This window comes from Plutella xylostella, chromosome 5 (assembly GCF_932276165.1).
Source record: "Plutella xylostella chromosome 5, ilPluXylo3.1, whole genome shotgun sequence".
NCBI lineage: Eukaryota > Metazoa > Arthropoda > Insecta > Lepidoptera > Plutellidae > Plutella > Plutella xylostella.
This window is the reverse complement of record NC_063985.1, coordinates 5,155,332-5,170,033: the sequence shown is the minus strand read 5'-3', so window position 1 is coordinate 5,170,033 and position 14,702 is coordinate 5,155,332. Positions and strand designations below refer to the sequence as shown.

Genomic DNA, 14,702 nt, shown 5'->3' with positions numbered 1-14,702 from the left:
GGGATAAACACAAGTAGTAGTTTTATATACTACAGAGTTAAAATTAATGTAAACAGATATTTTTCTATAATTTTATACCTACTTGAACACAGCATTCGATATCAAAACCATCACACACACTTGCTCACAAACTCAAGCACACCAACACCAAGTAACTTTATTGTTACCATTTTTGTTTTATAAAACCAGTTTTACTTGGGATATGTCGCATACCTCTTATTTTTAGATAGATCTACCGACTGAGTATCATTTTAGAATTTACATAAAGTTAGTAAAATGTGTCTGAGGCCCAGTGTTCACCAGTGAAAAATCGTTGACTGTTGATGATAAATGAAACGTTCTTCATCAAATTATTATCTATCTATGTATAAACATATACAATAGTTAAATAATTAAAAGCCCTATCACATACAGATAATTATACTCCAACACCTTTACTTTCCATTCGCACAATTTTGGAAATGTATCAAATGGATCAATCCTCTCTCCTGGCAAACTTGACGTAGATGGGGTGGCTGGGCCGGAGTATGAAGTCGGTGATGAAGACGACGTCATCAGGTTTAGTCACCGGCAGCAGCTTGTACCGGCGCAGCACTGAGGATATCGCCAGCTTCATCTCCATCATTGCGAACTTTTGACCTGGAAATTAAAATGGTTCATATTCTAGAATTATCGACATGTTATGTTATAGCAACGATCCATACCCGAGTCTTTGCTGTTCGTTAGTCCGTACGTCATATACATTTTTTTGGGTGTCTGATCTATAATCTCAGTTTCAGTCTTCAACTTCAGGTATTTCTGTATTAATTTTCATGCAGATTGTTATATCTTTTACTGTTTATCTAGGAATGCGGGTTTTGTGGCTACTAAAATCGATAATATGGTGCCATCACAGATCTCCAAGGTCTAGACCTACTGAAACATCTAATGTATCGACTCTTCCTGTCATTTTGTATTCTTACCAATACAGTTCCTAGGCCCAGCGCTGAACGGTATATATGAGTAGGGGTGCCAGGAGGGAGACTCGGCGAGGAAACGCTCCGGCCTGAAGCTGTGGGGCTCCTCGAACTGGTCCGCGCGGCGGTGCAGGTCCAGGATGAACACCGTGCAGTCAGTGCCGGCCGGCACCTCGTGCTCCCCTGGGAGAAAAGGGACTAATAAGTAATAATACACTCACGGGCAATTAAAAGGTTCCACTCACAAAATATTGACACCAAATATTTCATAAAAAAAATGATACTGTTTTTCAGTTGGTAATATCCTGATGCTCTGTTAAATGTATTTTAATGTTGCAGAAATGGTAATTAAGCTAGCCTCTTCCGTTTAGGAGTTATTTGGTGATTTTCTAAGTGGAACCTTTTCATTGCCCGTGAGTGTATAAAGATAAAGATAAAAGATAACATACTCTTCTCTCTACAAACATAAACAGTTTCACAAACATAGAACTGAAAATAAATAGCACAATCGGCGGCCTTATTATTAAAAGTAATCTCTCGATATACTTGTTTGTTTTGGAAGAGTTTAGTTGTACCTATCTGAACTAACTGTTTTATTGTGGTCCCTGATTGATGGTCTCCTGAATTCGGGAATAATACGCAAATAGTACCTACGAATTTCACAGATACTGAATCGATAATCAATAAATTATTGTAAATAAATAGACAGTACAATCTCCACTCAAGGAAGTAATTAGATTGACTTATTGTTTGTTTAGACCTAATTAGGTAATGTAGAGATAAATAAAATGATAACCCTTTCTAATAATAGGCCAAAAACTGTGCACTTCTTATCTCCGATAACCTCACTTCTCCATTAATCATAAAATATAATAATATTTATTGTAAGAAAAATTCCATGAGACTGTTATGTTATTTTTCAACCGTCAAATAAATAGGTGATGATGTCTCTTTGTCGAATCTAGCATTAATATGATTTCCACTAGAAATGGCCGTTAAACTTTAACTTCTAGAATCTAGGTAGGTACTAGGTATTCGGAGGTAGGTTCAAAAAAATTGAATTAGCTCAAGGGGGGACTCTAGGGACCGATTTATTTTTAGGTTTGTGAAGTTTGAATTTCCATATACTCGTAGTTACCAAAGTTATATTCATCATTTTCATCAATGCTTGATACTTACTAAACTTCATTGGTTCAGTGAGCATTCTCTGTATAAAAAACACAGGAGGAAACAAGCGGAGCCCCTCCTTGATGCAACACTCGAGATACTTCATTTGTGTTAAATCGTCCATGGTGGCCGATCGGTCTGACGATCCAAATATACGGTCACATTCTTCCACGATTTTGTCCTGAAAATAAATTCATGAAGTGTGAACCTTAAATGTATATTTTCGAGTATTTAATATGCTGTATTATCATGTAAAAATACATACAGATAGAATGGATTACCTGAGAATCAACGTTATTTGCTAATAACATGAAAATCATTTGAAGAGCAGTTGATGTCGTATCGTGCCCCTGAAATGATTAATTGTATAAATTCTAAAATACTTGAATATCTCTATAGAATAATATCGATTAAAAAGTCATCTTGCAAGGTTGCATGGTAGATAGATACCTCAAACATAAACGTGTCCACTTCTTCTCCAATGCCTTTAGCATCAATTTTCCCTTCTTTCTCAGCTTGTAGAAGAAGGTCTAGCATGGCTAACTTCTTCTTGCCTCTCGTTAAGTAAATATCGTCATTATCAGCAGGAGTATCAGCTTTGGCCGTGGCTTCAAGGAGAAGTTTCTTGCATTCCGCAGATTCCCTTCTCTTATCGATCACATTGTCTCTAAATGAGCTCATTAAATCTAAAACCCTTTTTTGCTTTCTGCCCACAATTGTTATGTCGAATATGAAAGTCGGATACATCCAGATCCTGGATGCTCTATAGACGATGTACCGGCCCATCTTGAAAATGGCATTTTTGTACTTCTTACCCATACCGTCTGTCGTTTCTTCGTCTAGCTTCGTTCCCATTGCCGTTTCTGAAACAGAGTGCTCATTTGAAATATTACTCTACTGTATATTAAATTCCTACTCCACATAATATATTTTTGGCTAATTAACTCGCTACTGTTTTGAATGTTTAAGTATCAATAAATGTAGTAACTATTCATTCATTCTGATTATATAATGAACTAATATAAGTTTTTTTTTTATGCAACATATTTTCATACCGCATATAGAATTTAGAGTGAACTCGGTTATGACGGTGGATAGTTCCGTCTTCGGTTTATCCAGTTCCAACTCCAGTCTCTTGACGAATTTCCAGCAATTTTCCACAAGAATTGAATTGAAATGCCGTAGTATATTAAAATGAAACGCGGGAGTCAAAATTTTCCTTCTTGTGTGCCATTTTTGACCTGAAAATATATTTCCTATTATATAAGTACACAAGTGTGGAAGGAAAAAGGGGAGGCCTTTGCCCGGCAGTGGGATTAGTGGGAAACCAAATAGGTTAACAAAAAAATAAAAAAAATATATAAGTACACCTAATATTAAATTTATCGTCACAGTAACTGCAATAAATTATAAGTATTCTGTGTTTGAACTTTTTAAATGGTGTCGCTATGACGTATTTTAACAATCTTCATGCAAATGTGTTATTTTTTTGCTTTGCTTATTAAATATCACAAATTAATTAATCATGTAGGAATATGGATAGGTTATTCTGTGCTACATTGTATTACCATCACTTAATAGAAGTCCATCTTTCAACCAGATTTTCATAAAACCGTACAAAAATCCTTTACTATTATGTTTTGTTCCAGATATGAGTGTCTGAAAAATGAAAAATAGATAGTTACATTAACTATAAGTAATTATAATCATAGGCAAGAAAATAAATAAATTTATATCTATGCATGTGTTATTTAAATTAATCATTATACCTCAACATCTTCGGGGTTGTAGATTATGACGAACTTTTTAGGTCCAATTTTAACTTTAAACAAGTCTTTATTGTTTAACGCTAAATTACGGAAGTAATTAAATAATTTCACTGAAACAAAAGCACAACTATTAAAACTGTTTCATAAGTTCAAAGTTAAGTTTATTACTTAGGTCTTATCCAAATTAAAATATGAAATGCAATATAAATACATTTCAATAATTATACCTGGATCTATGGCGAAGTCCAATGCATTTTCGAGGAAGGGTATACCTGGCGGGCCAGGAATCTTCTCGAAGCTCTCATGTTTACAAGCACGATCTATGAACACCAGTACCAACAATACACATATAACTACCACCAATCCCCACAACATTACGAATTAATTAATTGATTTAATCGTAACTGGAAGACTAACTTCCCTCGCCGAAAGCGCAGCCAAAACAAACCGCATGCGTAGCTCTTTCCTCTTTCCTGACTATTCAAATGCTATTAATCAATTAATTATTATTTTCACGTTATCATCATACACATGTCGTATTATAACTACTTGTATAATAATTGACGTTGATAATGTGGTGATGGAGTAACGAACTTGTCTGGCTAAAGGCCATATGTTAGGTACTTTCATGGTTCTGTCTGTATCTATACAGCCTACATCTATCTATTAGTCGCCACCGATGCAGATAACCTTATGTGAGTGTTAAAACTAAGGCGGATGTTGTTTAGTGTATATATATTGGTGTATATAAATATTGATGTACCAACCCAATTGCCAATGGGTCGACCACTGATAAAAACACCTGTACTTACTATATGGGTTTACAGAGTCGATAATAAGATTTTCACCATGGAAATACCTGCAGACGGTAGCTAGGTAAGTACTATAAATATTTCTAATAGCACCTTAATATCTTACATCGGGTTCCGCATTGTTATATTAAGTACCTACTTGCTTTGATTTTTACCGAAGACGACCATCGCACGACAGCGAAGACGACGCAACGCGGCGTGGCCTCAAGTGGCTGTATAGTTGAAGTTGAAAGTGTGTCTTTCAAAAAACACTATTCAAATGACAAACAGCTGACAGCAATTTTCAATCATAACCACAATGTATTTCGTAAATAAATACTCAAAGAAAAATGCAAAGTAACTATCCGGCCATACCATTGAATAAATAGCAATAGCTTCAAAACTGTGAGCGTGATCCAATGGGCTAGCATGTGGCGTCCACAGGGGCCGCAACCAGGCGTCTGCCACACAGCAAAGCATGAAACCGTACCGGGTAGCCCGGGCTAGCAAACTTTATAAAATGCAGGTAACTGCATCCTTTTGAATAAACACCTTATATTGGCTTAACCAGCTGAGGGTCACGCGACTCACGCGCCACCAGATAAATGATTGATCACTGCAATGTCTCTGGGATCGTTGAAAACGCTGCTGTAACCATTGTCAATCGCTATGGCTATGAACAGTGCCCCAATTCCTTTGTAAAGCTTTCAGTCACACATTCCACCTCCAACAAGTGGAGTAGGTACATAATTATCTTAGTGATTTATTTTTCAAGGTAGATAGAACTAAATACTGCTGATTGCCTTTAACACTCTACATAATCTACATTTTATTTGTTTAGAATATAGATACTAACATAGGCTAAGTACATTGTAACTAATATACCTAGACCTTTAGTTGTCTGTTGAATAAAATAAATTAAATTAAATTAAATTAAATAATCTACATCTCCATTTCTCTAGGTAGATAGTCTTAGTTTTTCTACAACCAATGACTAACCGAGACAAAGGGGAAAACGTCTTTAGCCTCATCATGATCACCACATCACATTATGTTTTTAATTTCAGTATCGCTCGGCGTCCACGTTGGGTCGTCTTAAGCTGGGCGCGCGGGACTTCGCTGGAGACATATGCTCCATGTGGCACTACGGCGCGCCCTTCCCCACCTTCCTCAAGCTGCTGGCCACCCTCATGCTCTGCGTCTTCATGATCATGCCGCTCGTCTATCCTGCGTTCCTGGTCGCTATCACCTACTTCACCTTTGAAAGCCTTTATCTGAGGTGCGTAATCTCGAGACTATATCTTCTTAGTGTAGGCTTAGGTAGGTATAGTAGTTGCTATGCTGTGCGTTTTTGTTTTTTTACAGATATAGGATGATTTTCGATTTGATAGAAGTATAGATACTTTTATATAACGCAAAAACGTGGAGCCATTAACGACGGCTTACTCTATGACTCTACCTACCTTTTCTCTTTATCTATCTTTCTTACTGGCATCCATCGAGACCCGAGATAACCTTACATTGTAATGTGACAAGGTCCTAAACTAAACCACAATTTCCTCGTAGCTGGTGGTTCGACGAGCCGTCCCGCTTCGGTCCGTGCCACATCGCGCGGCGCTTCCTGTCGGCCTCGCTGCGTCCGCCGCGGCCCCACGACATCTGGAAGGTGAAGGAAGTCATGGCCCGGGGCATCCTGCTGGCTCACTCTCTGGCCACGTCTATTGACTACCTGTGCGTCATGCAGGGGCTACTGGAGTGAAGGCTATGTTAGAGGGGCACTGTGGCATTGCAGCATGCCACAATGGTTAAATTACTTGACCAGCCATATATCATACAAGGTATATGCCCTCGGTCAAGATCACAAAAGGGGTTCTTGCAGCATAGAATATGGCTGAACTAGTCACGGTACTCTTGTGGCTTGCCGCAATGCCGTTGCCTGTCTTATATAGAAGCTGCAAAATACAATGTATATTATTTGGTTTTTACAATTAAATGAGACTTGATAATATGCTCGGTGTCTAATCAATACAGTAGTTACGCAATATTGCTATTGTCCCGTTCAATGACAGCTGCATGATAATGATAAAGAGGAAAACAGAACTATGCAGTTTAGAGAAGTTATATCAATAAAGTTACTCTAGGTCAGGTTTAACTCAGCAATCGGATATAAAAGCCGCTACACCATGTATTAGGTTTATTGATAAATACCCCCTAAACATAAAAAACAAGTTTAACATTTCGATAAACCATGACTTTATCTTAACAGGATACTTATAGCGTGATAGGAGGTAAGTACCGGTACCAAACGTACCTACCACAAGTTAAAATTTCCTGCACTAAAGTATCTTCTAGCTACAGATCGCCAGTTCGTTGTTGATAGCCAACAGCGGAGGACGACCATGGCGGCTAAATGGACGATCATCGCAGCCTTAGCCCTTTGCCACACGTAAGTCACTGTAAATTTCTTATCTAAATAGTTTCCAAAAGGGTTTTTGTTTACCACACCGGTTGGTAACAAAGCCATTTACATTTTGTTAAATAAGAAGTCTTGTCGCCAAGCGAGACTCTCAAATCAGGTTTTGGGTGGACGTGAGCCTGGTAATAATGTTCCTATTATCCTGTTGATGACCAATAGTGGATAACTGAAGGTTAATTTATGAAGGTCCTGTCAAAGCGTCTGGATTAAATAGATACCGCTTCATGATGATGATTTTTTATTGATTAGGTGTTCTCAATACTATTTCATCTTGAATCAATCGTGCTTGATGCAAAAAAAAAACTTAAGTACCTACTATGTTTTTTATTCATTCTGACTGTAGACAGATATTTGCGGAAAGTTAAACCAGTCTCTATTTTCCGTAAACATTAATTTATGCAATAGTCACAGGTGTAAGTACAACTATAGTTGTTGCCATTTATCGATATTGCTTTAATAGCTCTAGGTATACTATTTATTCCGGAGATATTATTGTATTTATTGGTCTGGAAGACGATAATGAGTTTAAAGGTCGACATGGTTGTTGTTAAAATTATCAAAATGTCGCTTTAGTGAAAATATTATTCCTGTCTCGGACGTCACAATACTTACAATATCAAAAATAGTAAAGATAAATAAACATATAAATATCAAATACAGTAAAACCTATACACCTTTTAGGCAAAGTGCTCCCCGCTGACTGAGTTAGCGTCGGTTTAGTATGACTACCTATTTTTTCGCTACTCTACGCAATTAGCAGCAGCGTTAGACCGTATAAAGAAAAAAAGCTGGTAACTTATATGCCCTAACTTCTCCTAACTTTGAAATTTTGCGGAAAAACTATCCTTAGTAGTAAAGTAAGCGCTTATAAGTTTCCAGCATTCTTTCTGTATACGGCCTTACGCGCACGTAGTAATGGGTGAACAGTTTGCCTACCGGGAACGTAGCCTTATTCTCTATTATTATTCTATTTTAGGGCATTGGCTGAGTACACCAAATTCCCTGAAGGTTTCACTTTCGGAGTCGCCACCGCTGCTCATCAAATTGAGGGAGGCTGGAACGAAAATGGTAAGACTCACATATCAAAATCAACTTTGCAAATACGTGTCCCAAATTCACAAGAGTCCAGTTACTCAGTAAACAAGATAACAGATGCCACCATTATCAGATCAGATAACTTTAGACTTCTTTAAGTGGACCCACCTAAGATAAACCGAAGACTTTATCCATCACTGATAAACAACACAACATGACATAACACCAACTCTTCAACCCCAGGTAAAGGTGAGAACGTGTGGGACCACCTCAGCCACAACCGTCCGGAGCTAATAGCTGATGGTTCAAGCGGAGACGTAGCCACTGACTCTTACCACAGATACCGTGAAGATGTGGAAGAGCTGGCGTACCTCGGTGTGGACTTCTACCGCATGTCGTTCTCTTGGGCGCGCCTGCTGCCGAATGGACGCATTGACAACGTGAACGCTGACGGAGTCCGCTATTACAACGAGCTTCTTGATGCGCTGGCTGCGCATAATATTGAGCCTTTGGTAAGGATTAAATCAATTGGAAATGTAAATCATACATCAATAACTGATTGACCTAGGAACGTTTAGCTCTCAGAATGTTTTTAACGTTTGACCCTCAAAATGATTGGACGAAATTATCGTTGGATGAAAATTATTGTATTGTGAAACTTTATTTTATGAGTTAAAAGTAAATCGACAATGGATGAACCGTTTCAGGCTCTATAAAATTTAGGAGGACATAAGTGGATGGTAAGGTGCGGAGGAATTGTTAGCAATTCCATCCACCGACAAACTAAAACTTTTAATTCACATTGTGTACAGGTGACCCTCTTCCACTGGGACTTGCCGCAAGCGCTGCAAGACCTGGGCGGCTGGGCCAACCCGCACATGATCGACTACTTCCGCGACTACGCAGACTTCTGCTACAAGACCTTCGGAGGCAAGATCAAGTCCTGGATCACCTTCAACGAGCCCTACGAAATCTGCGAGGACGCTTACGGAGACATCCTCAAGGCACCAGCAGTCAACAGCCACGGTGTGGGGAACTACCTCTGCAGTGATACGCTGCTGAAGGCCCATGCGGAGGCCTATCACTTGTACAATGAGACGTACAAGCCGGTGCAAGATGGCAAGGTCATGATCTCGATCAACTCCATCTGGTACGAGCCCAAGGACCCCAGCAACGCTGAGCAGGTGGTGTTGGCTGAAACTGCTAACCAGTTCAAGGTATGTTGTTTTTATTTCTATGATTAATGTTTTCCGTAGAAATCAACGACCTTATGTAAATTGTTGTATGTATTTCCAGTTCGGTTGGTTTGCGCACCCCATCTTCTCTAAGGAGGGCGGCTACCCCGCCGTCATGATCGAGAATGTCGCCCGCAACAGCGCGGCTGAAGGTATGTGTCTTGTCAAATTACGAATGTAGTGGGGGCTTCTGGGAACCAGAATACATATTTAAGTACACGGATTGAGGTTCTTCTGAACTAGAGCCGGTCCTTAGTCACAACAAAACTATTGTGGGGCATTTAATTCTATATTCTTTATTCGTACCTACAAAAGGCTGTATTATCGGTTGAAGCGATTAATTAATTATAATAATTAATTTGGCAATACATCATAAAACATAGTCCCACAGTCAAACCATATTAAAATTTGGTTTTGTGGGATGTATGTAATAGCATACATAAGTTGTTTTCTTTGAATAAATAATTATTCTATTCTATTATTCTGATTCTGAACGGCTAATGGCTAATCTTTAGATTTGTGGGAAAATTCTCCAATTTCCATCAATCTTTAACAACCAATCACATTAATTTATCCATTACATCAGGTCTGAAGCGTTCCCGGCTGACCCAATTCGACGAGTACTGGACGGCCCGCATCAAGGGCACCTCGGACTTCCTCGGCATCAACCACTACACCACGCACCTGGTGACGGGCGCGGGCGTCGACCCCGGGGCGAAGTCACCGTCCTGGCTGAAGGATGTTGGGGCAGTTGTGTCTACTGATGTGGGGACGGATTCCGCGTCCGCTTGGCTTAGGGTGAGTCTGGTGGTTGACTTGTTATGTGTGGTAACTTGAGGTTAAAGCTGAGGGTTAAGATGATGATGAGAAGATGTAGGCACTTAGCGAGACCAGTAATTCTCTAGCTGCGAAATCATCATCATCATCAGCCTATGTCAACCCACTGCAGGGTATAGGCCTCCTCCAATAATTAATGCTGGATGAAGAAGTAAGGAGGAGAGATCGTTGCGTCGCTCCTTGTTAGTAGATTTTTAGCTCGCTAATCAATACCAAGTGGACATTTTGAAAATAATCCAGATTTACAGGAGTTATAGAACGACTTGAGAAGGTAAAAATATAAACCGTGGAATTATGTTTATGATCGCAGGTAGTCCCCTCCGGATTCGCGAACCTGCTGCGCTGGTGCAAGAGCTCCTACTCCGACCCTCCGATCTACATCACGGAGAACGGCTACTCCGACCGCGGTGAGCTGATGGACTACAAGCGGATCAGCTACTTCAACGTAAGGACTTTTGTGCTTATTTGTCAGGGCTTTTTGAAAGGAAGTAACTATGTAGCGAGTTTTCGTGAATACCTACAGATTATGTCCAATATGTGGCTTTTTCAAATATTTTTGGATGATATCAATCCATAAGAAGATCTCTGTTGTGAAGGGTATTGATCTATAGGGTAATCCAAACCAGTATAAATTCTGTGTTAGATGAAAACAAAAGCGAACTTTGTTTTTACATCAGCAATCAGGATTAATTACTTGACTTCAATAACTGCAACTTTTGTATTTGACACATCTGTAAATTCAGGACCAATTATAAAGTGTGAGTCTACCCGTTGTTGCAGGACTACCTGTCCGAGATCCTCAACGTGATCAATGACGACGGCGTGCGCGTGCTGGGCTACACGGCCTGGACGCTCATGGACAACTTCGAGTGGAGGGCCGGGTTCTCGTCAGTATTATTACACATACTTTTTACCTGATGTTTATGAAAGACGAATTATAATTATAATAGAGGGTTCGGAATTAGTTTGCATTTGCACTAGTATTAGGTACAAGGAGTTAATGTTTTTAGTAGGTACCTAGTACCTACCTTACTTATAATTACCAGCAACACTTGTAGGTACCTTACTTAGGTACTTATAATAAGGGCCTCTAAAAGGACTATCCACCTGCAAACACACAGAACAATTTAATCACTTGGCAAACCTTTAGAGATAAAAAGCCATTGGATATAATTCTTAGCGATAAATAGGTTTGAAGTTTTCATCAGTCAGTATTCGATATCACCTAATGTTTTCTTGTGTGTATTTTTACTCAATAAATAACAATATTTTCCAGGGAGCGCTTCGGTTTGTACCACGTGAACATCACGGACCCGGCGCTGCCTCGCACTGCGAAGCTCTCGGCCGACTACTTCAAGCAACTCATCGCCAACAGAGAGCTTCCCAAAGACGACAAATACAAAGAGCCAGCCGTAAGTCCATTCAACTGTCTGATTAAAAGAGCGGCGCAGGCTTTTAGCTATGTACAGAATATGACTAAATTGCCTGCTAAGTTTAGTAGTGGGAACGTAAAGGGTGGTAAATAAAATTTGTCAATGAATGGAGTTTGGAATATGATGACATTTATAGAATTATTATCGTCAGCCCTTAATCGTTCCCTGCCTCTCCCAGGAGCATGGTACATAAGTAGGTATAGGGTTCCGCTCATCTGGCATAATCTTTATTGACCAAAACTCATTTCGCATAACTCGTATGGTCTAAACTTTTTTGGCCGAACCATCACTTTGCCAAGACTTATGTGGCATAAGGCTCGTTTCGTCTAAAACTCTTTAGGCACAATCTTTAAACACCTAAGTTTCGTTTGCTCAAATTTATGTTCGTCTATACCTATGTATAATCTTGTTTCTCCTAATATTATCATAATAAATAATATATTAAGTATGTAGTAAATGTACAAATTGTGGTATTTTTCTCCTACATCCCGAAAATCACGATATTGTATGATCAAAAAATCGAAAGTTAACGACCACTATAATTATTACAAACCCCATGAGATCGAAACCATAGAATAATAGGTGCAACGACGAGCAAAGCGAGGAGGAGCGTGTTAGGTGCACATGTTCATCAAAACCAAAGCGGAGCGCAGCGAAGCGGAGCGGAGCGTTTTCCAAACAGCGGAAACAATACAAGGCACCAGTTTGCGCTATGTAGGGAGACGCTCCGTCAAAGTTAAAGCCAAACGAATATTATTACATTATTACTTTGTATAAACCTATGCCATAGCATTATTAGGCTATTTAAGATTTGGCCATACCATTATTAGGCTAAACAATGTTATGCGAAATAACTTTTTACTAAACGAGATTTATGCCATACGATTTTCGGCGTAACGAGACTTTGACCAAACGTTACTATGCAATACGAGATTAGGCAAAAAAATCTTATGCCAAAAAAGGTAGAACCGTAGGTATATTCTATAAAGATATAAAGAAAACAATTATGTCGATTCTGAAGGCAGAAATTCTAATTTTAACGCTGTCAAACTAAAAAAATTGCTAGCATGCAATAAAATGACATTTATTTATTTATTAAAAATAATACGAAAAACATTTACGGAAACAATCATAGAGTCGAATTTTAAACAAAGAAATTAAGGTTTTGACAGCTCTAAATTTAGAATTTCTGCCTTCAGAATCGACATCAATGTGCATGTTTTAAAGAAAGAAAATTTAAAAAAGATATCTTATCTCCTTCTCATGGATACTGTAAATTTTCTTTAAAATATACCTACTAGGTAAATTTGCAAGACGCATGCATGATGGTAAATTAATATATTATAAGTAGTTTGTATAAGTATTAAAGTATCTATAATATTTCTTTACAGAGACACTGAAGCTCGCACCACTAACATCTAAACTCGGTTCGGTGTTTTGTAGATATTTAGATACATAAATTATTTTATATTTACAGTATATTTAAAGTGTAAAAATTGTTATGTAAATTATTAAAGTATTGTATTGCTTTCATTTATGTATTAAGGTTACGGGATAACAAATATTTTCCCCCTCAATAGGGCAAACTTTGTGCTTTAGAGAGTGCGGTGGTAGAAAATGCTTTATGCAACAATATAACTTACCTTGGCTATAGTAATCCTACTTTTTAAGATTCGTAAGATTCAACAAGATTGAATTAACCCCAGTCAAATAGGAAAATACAAAATCCACCTATCTATTATTTGTTATTCATGTTTAGTCGTATATCTCCATGTGGAAGAAGTCCTATTACTATTATTAATGTATTAAATAATATATTCACAGATTACGAAGGTAAAAAGTGAGCTCTAAAATGGCGAAGTGAGTGAAACACAAGGATGATATTAAAACAAAGATTTATTTAAATGATAAAGAATATCGCATTATTTACAATGAAATTACAGTACCTAAAATACTCTGACATTAAATTTCATTGCTATATTGATAATTTGATACAAAATAATGTTACTTTATATACTACAGAGAAAACTTCCATATCAGAATGTGTTGATATGTATGTGTTCGTAAAAGCTAAATAGAAATAATTAAATGTCAATTTACTGAAATTTATATTGTTCCGAGAATTATTCTGAAAAATACACCTTTTTAGTTACGATTCACATAACAAGATAAAGTATTAGACCTGTCTTAGCCGTCGCGCAGTTCAGTACAAAGTATGCGGCTAACAGCAGTTTTTTTACGACATGGAATGTTTTATAAAATCTTTCGGCTTTCAATTAATTATAGTATAAGAACAAGGAAAAATAAGATCTTGAATAAACTATTGAAGTTGCCGATATACCTTAAATGATAAGTAGGAAGATTTACCATCTGGCTTTTAGGTTTAAAGTTAACAGGCATTCATAAACTTTCCATCAATCAATAAGAATAATAAACCGAACAATATGTGTAGTACTGATGCAGTGTAAGTACAACACAAAGTGCATAGAAGTTATATTATATATACATATATTGTGCATATAGTAACGTTACATGTCTCATAAACCCAGCACCGTTTTAAGTCTAGTTACATAATTACAGAACAGTAAAACTGAAGATTTACTTAGCATTTTCACTAATATGGCAAAGTTTTCAATGTAGCTTAATTTAAAAAATCGCAATGCTCCAATAATCTAATTTGTCAAATGGGGACGTTCACACAAACAAATGAAGACTAGGTGGGCTACATAATACAAATACCATTTTGTATGACATTTCGTTAGCTATAGCTTGACCTGAGTATGCTCGATGGGCAGTGCAGAGGTGCGGAGAGAATACTCTCACACCATTTCACTACCTAAAGCACATTCTTTAAGAAGCAGATAGCCTACAGATAACAATCAACACTTGTGCCAATGCGACTCCATCCACTTGATAGGCCACTATCCGGACCTCACTATCGCATCTCTGCCATCTCTGATAGAGTAGTTATTAGTTTGGCAAAGTTTTAATACGAGTGCGCTA

The 14,702-nt window shown here is 37.9% G+C and overlaps 3 protein-coding genes across 4 annotated transcripts; 2 read left to right on the top strand and 1 right to left on the bottom strand.

Annotated features, from left to right (window-relative positions):
* Window positions 1-45: 45 nt before the first annotated feature.
* On the bottom strand, window positions 46-4,531 carry LOC119692360 (cytochrome P450 4C1). The gene is made up of 9 exons (XM_048633540.1): window positions 4,120-4,531; window positions 3,893-4,002; window positions 3,692-3,782; window positions 3,179-3,364; window positions 2,574-2,986; window positions 2,405-2,473; window positions 2,136-2,304; window positions 963-1,139; window positions 46-639 (listed from the first exon to the last, which is right to left on the bottom strand). The coding sequence occupies exons 1-9, from the start codon at window positions 4,265-4,267 to the stop codon at window positions 476-478; spliced, it is 1,527 nt and encodes a 508-aa protein (XP_048489497.1). The 5' UTR covers window positions 4,268-4,531; the 3' UTR covers window positions 46-475.
* Window positions 4,532-4,994: 463 nt separating this feature from the next.
* Window positions 4,995-6,474, top strand: LOC119692408. Its single transcript, XM_038113006.2, has 3 exons — window positions 4,995-5,209; window positions 5,751-5,962; window positions 6,250-6,474. Exons 1-3 carry the CDS (start codon window positions 5,162-5,164, stop codon window positions 6,440-6,442), a joined length of 453 nt encoding a protein of 150 aa, XP_037968934.2. The 5' UTR covers window positions 4,995-5,161; the 3' UTR covers window positions 6,443-6,474.
* Window positions 6,475-6,973: 499 nt separating this feature from the next.
* LOC105389285 (myrosinase 1) lies at window positions 6,974-13,808 on the top strand. 2 transcript variants are annotated; one of them, XM_048632669.1, is made up of 10 exons: window positions 6,974-7,129; window positions 8,136-8,227; window positions 8,438-8,706; window positions 9,007-9,411; window positions 9,491-9,581; window positions 10,016-10,227; window positions 10,577-10,711; window positions 11,047-11,153; window positions 11,543-11,678; window positions 13,524-13,808. In XM_048632669.1, the coding sequence occupies exons 1-10, from the start codon at window positions 7,083-7,085 to the stop codon at window positions 13,548-13,550; spliced, it is 1,521 nt and encodes a 506-aa protein (XP_048488626.1). In that variant the 5' UTR covers window positions 6,974-7,082; the 3' UTR covers window positions 13,551-13,808. The 2 variants fall into 2 exon arrangements, with proteins under 2 accessions (XP_048488626.1, XP_048488631.1); XM_048632674.1 differs by lacking the exon at window positions 13,524-13,808 and adding an exon at window positions 13,091-13,230 and having other exon boundaries at window positions 6,975-7,129.
* Window positions 13,809-14,702: the final 894 nt, after the last annotated feature.

Coding starts and splice junctions, on each gene's coding strand:
- LOC119692360 (XM_048633540.1), bottom strand. CDS start 4,267: ATGTTGTGGGGATTGGTGGTAGTTATATGTGTATTGTTGGTACTGGTG. Junction 3,783..3,892: donor ACAACCCCGAAGATGTTGAG/GTATAATGATTA, acceptor TTCATTTTTCAG/ACACTCATATCTGGAACAAA. Junction 2,305..2,404: donor CAAATAACGTTGATTCTCAG/GTAATCCATTCT, acceptor ATTTATTTTCAG/GACAAAATCGTGGAAGAATG.
- LOC119692408 (XM_038113006.2), top strand. CDS start 5,162: ATGAAACCGTACCGGGTAGCCCGGGCTAGCAAACTTTATAAAATGCAG. Junction 5,210..5,750: donor GCAAACTTTATAAAATGCAG/GTAACTGCATCC, acceptor TTTTAATTTCAG/TATCGCTCGGCGTCCACGTT. Junction 5,963..6,249: donor TTTGAAAGCCTTTATCTGAG/GTGCGTAATCTC, acceptor ATTTCCTCGTAG/CTGGTGGTTCGACGAGCCGT.
- LOC105389285 (XM_048632669.1), top strand. CDS start 7,083: ATGGCGGCTAAATGGACGATCATCGCAGCCTTAGCCCTTTGCCACAC. Junction 8,228..8,437: donor GGGAGGCTGGAACGAAAATG/GTAAGACTCACA, acceptor CTTCAACCCCAG/GTAAAGGTGAGAACGTGTGG. Junction 9,412..9,490: donor AAACTGCTAACCAGTTCAAG/GTATGTTGTTTT, acceptor ATGTATTTCCAG/TTCGGTTGGTTTGCGCACCC.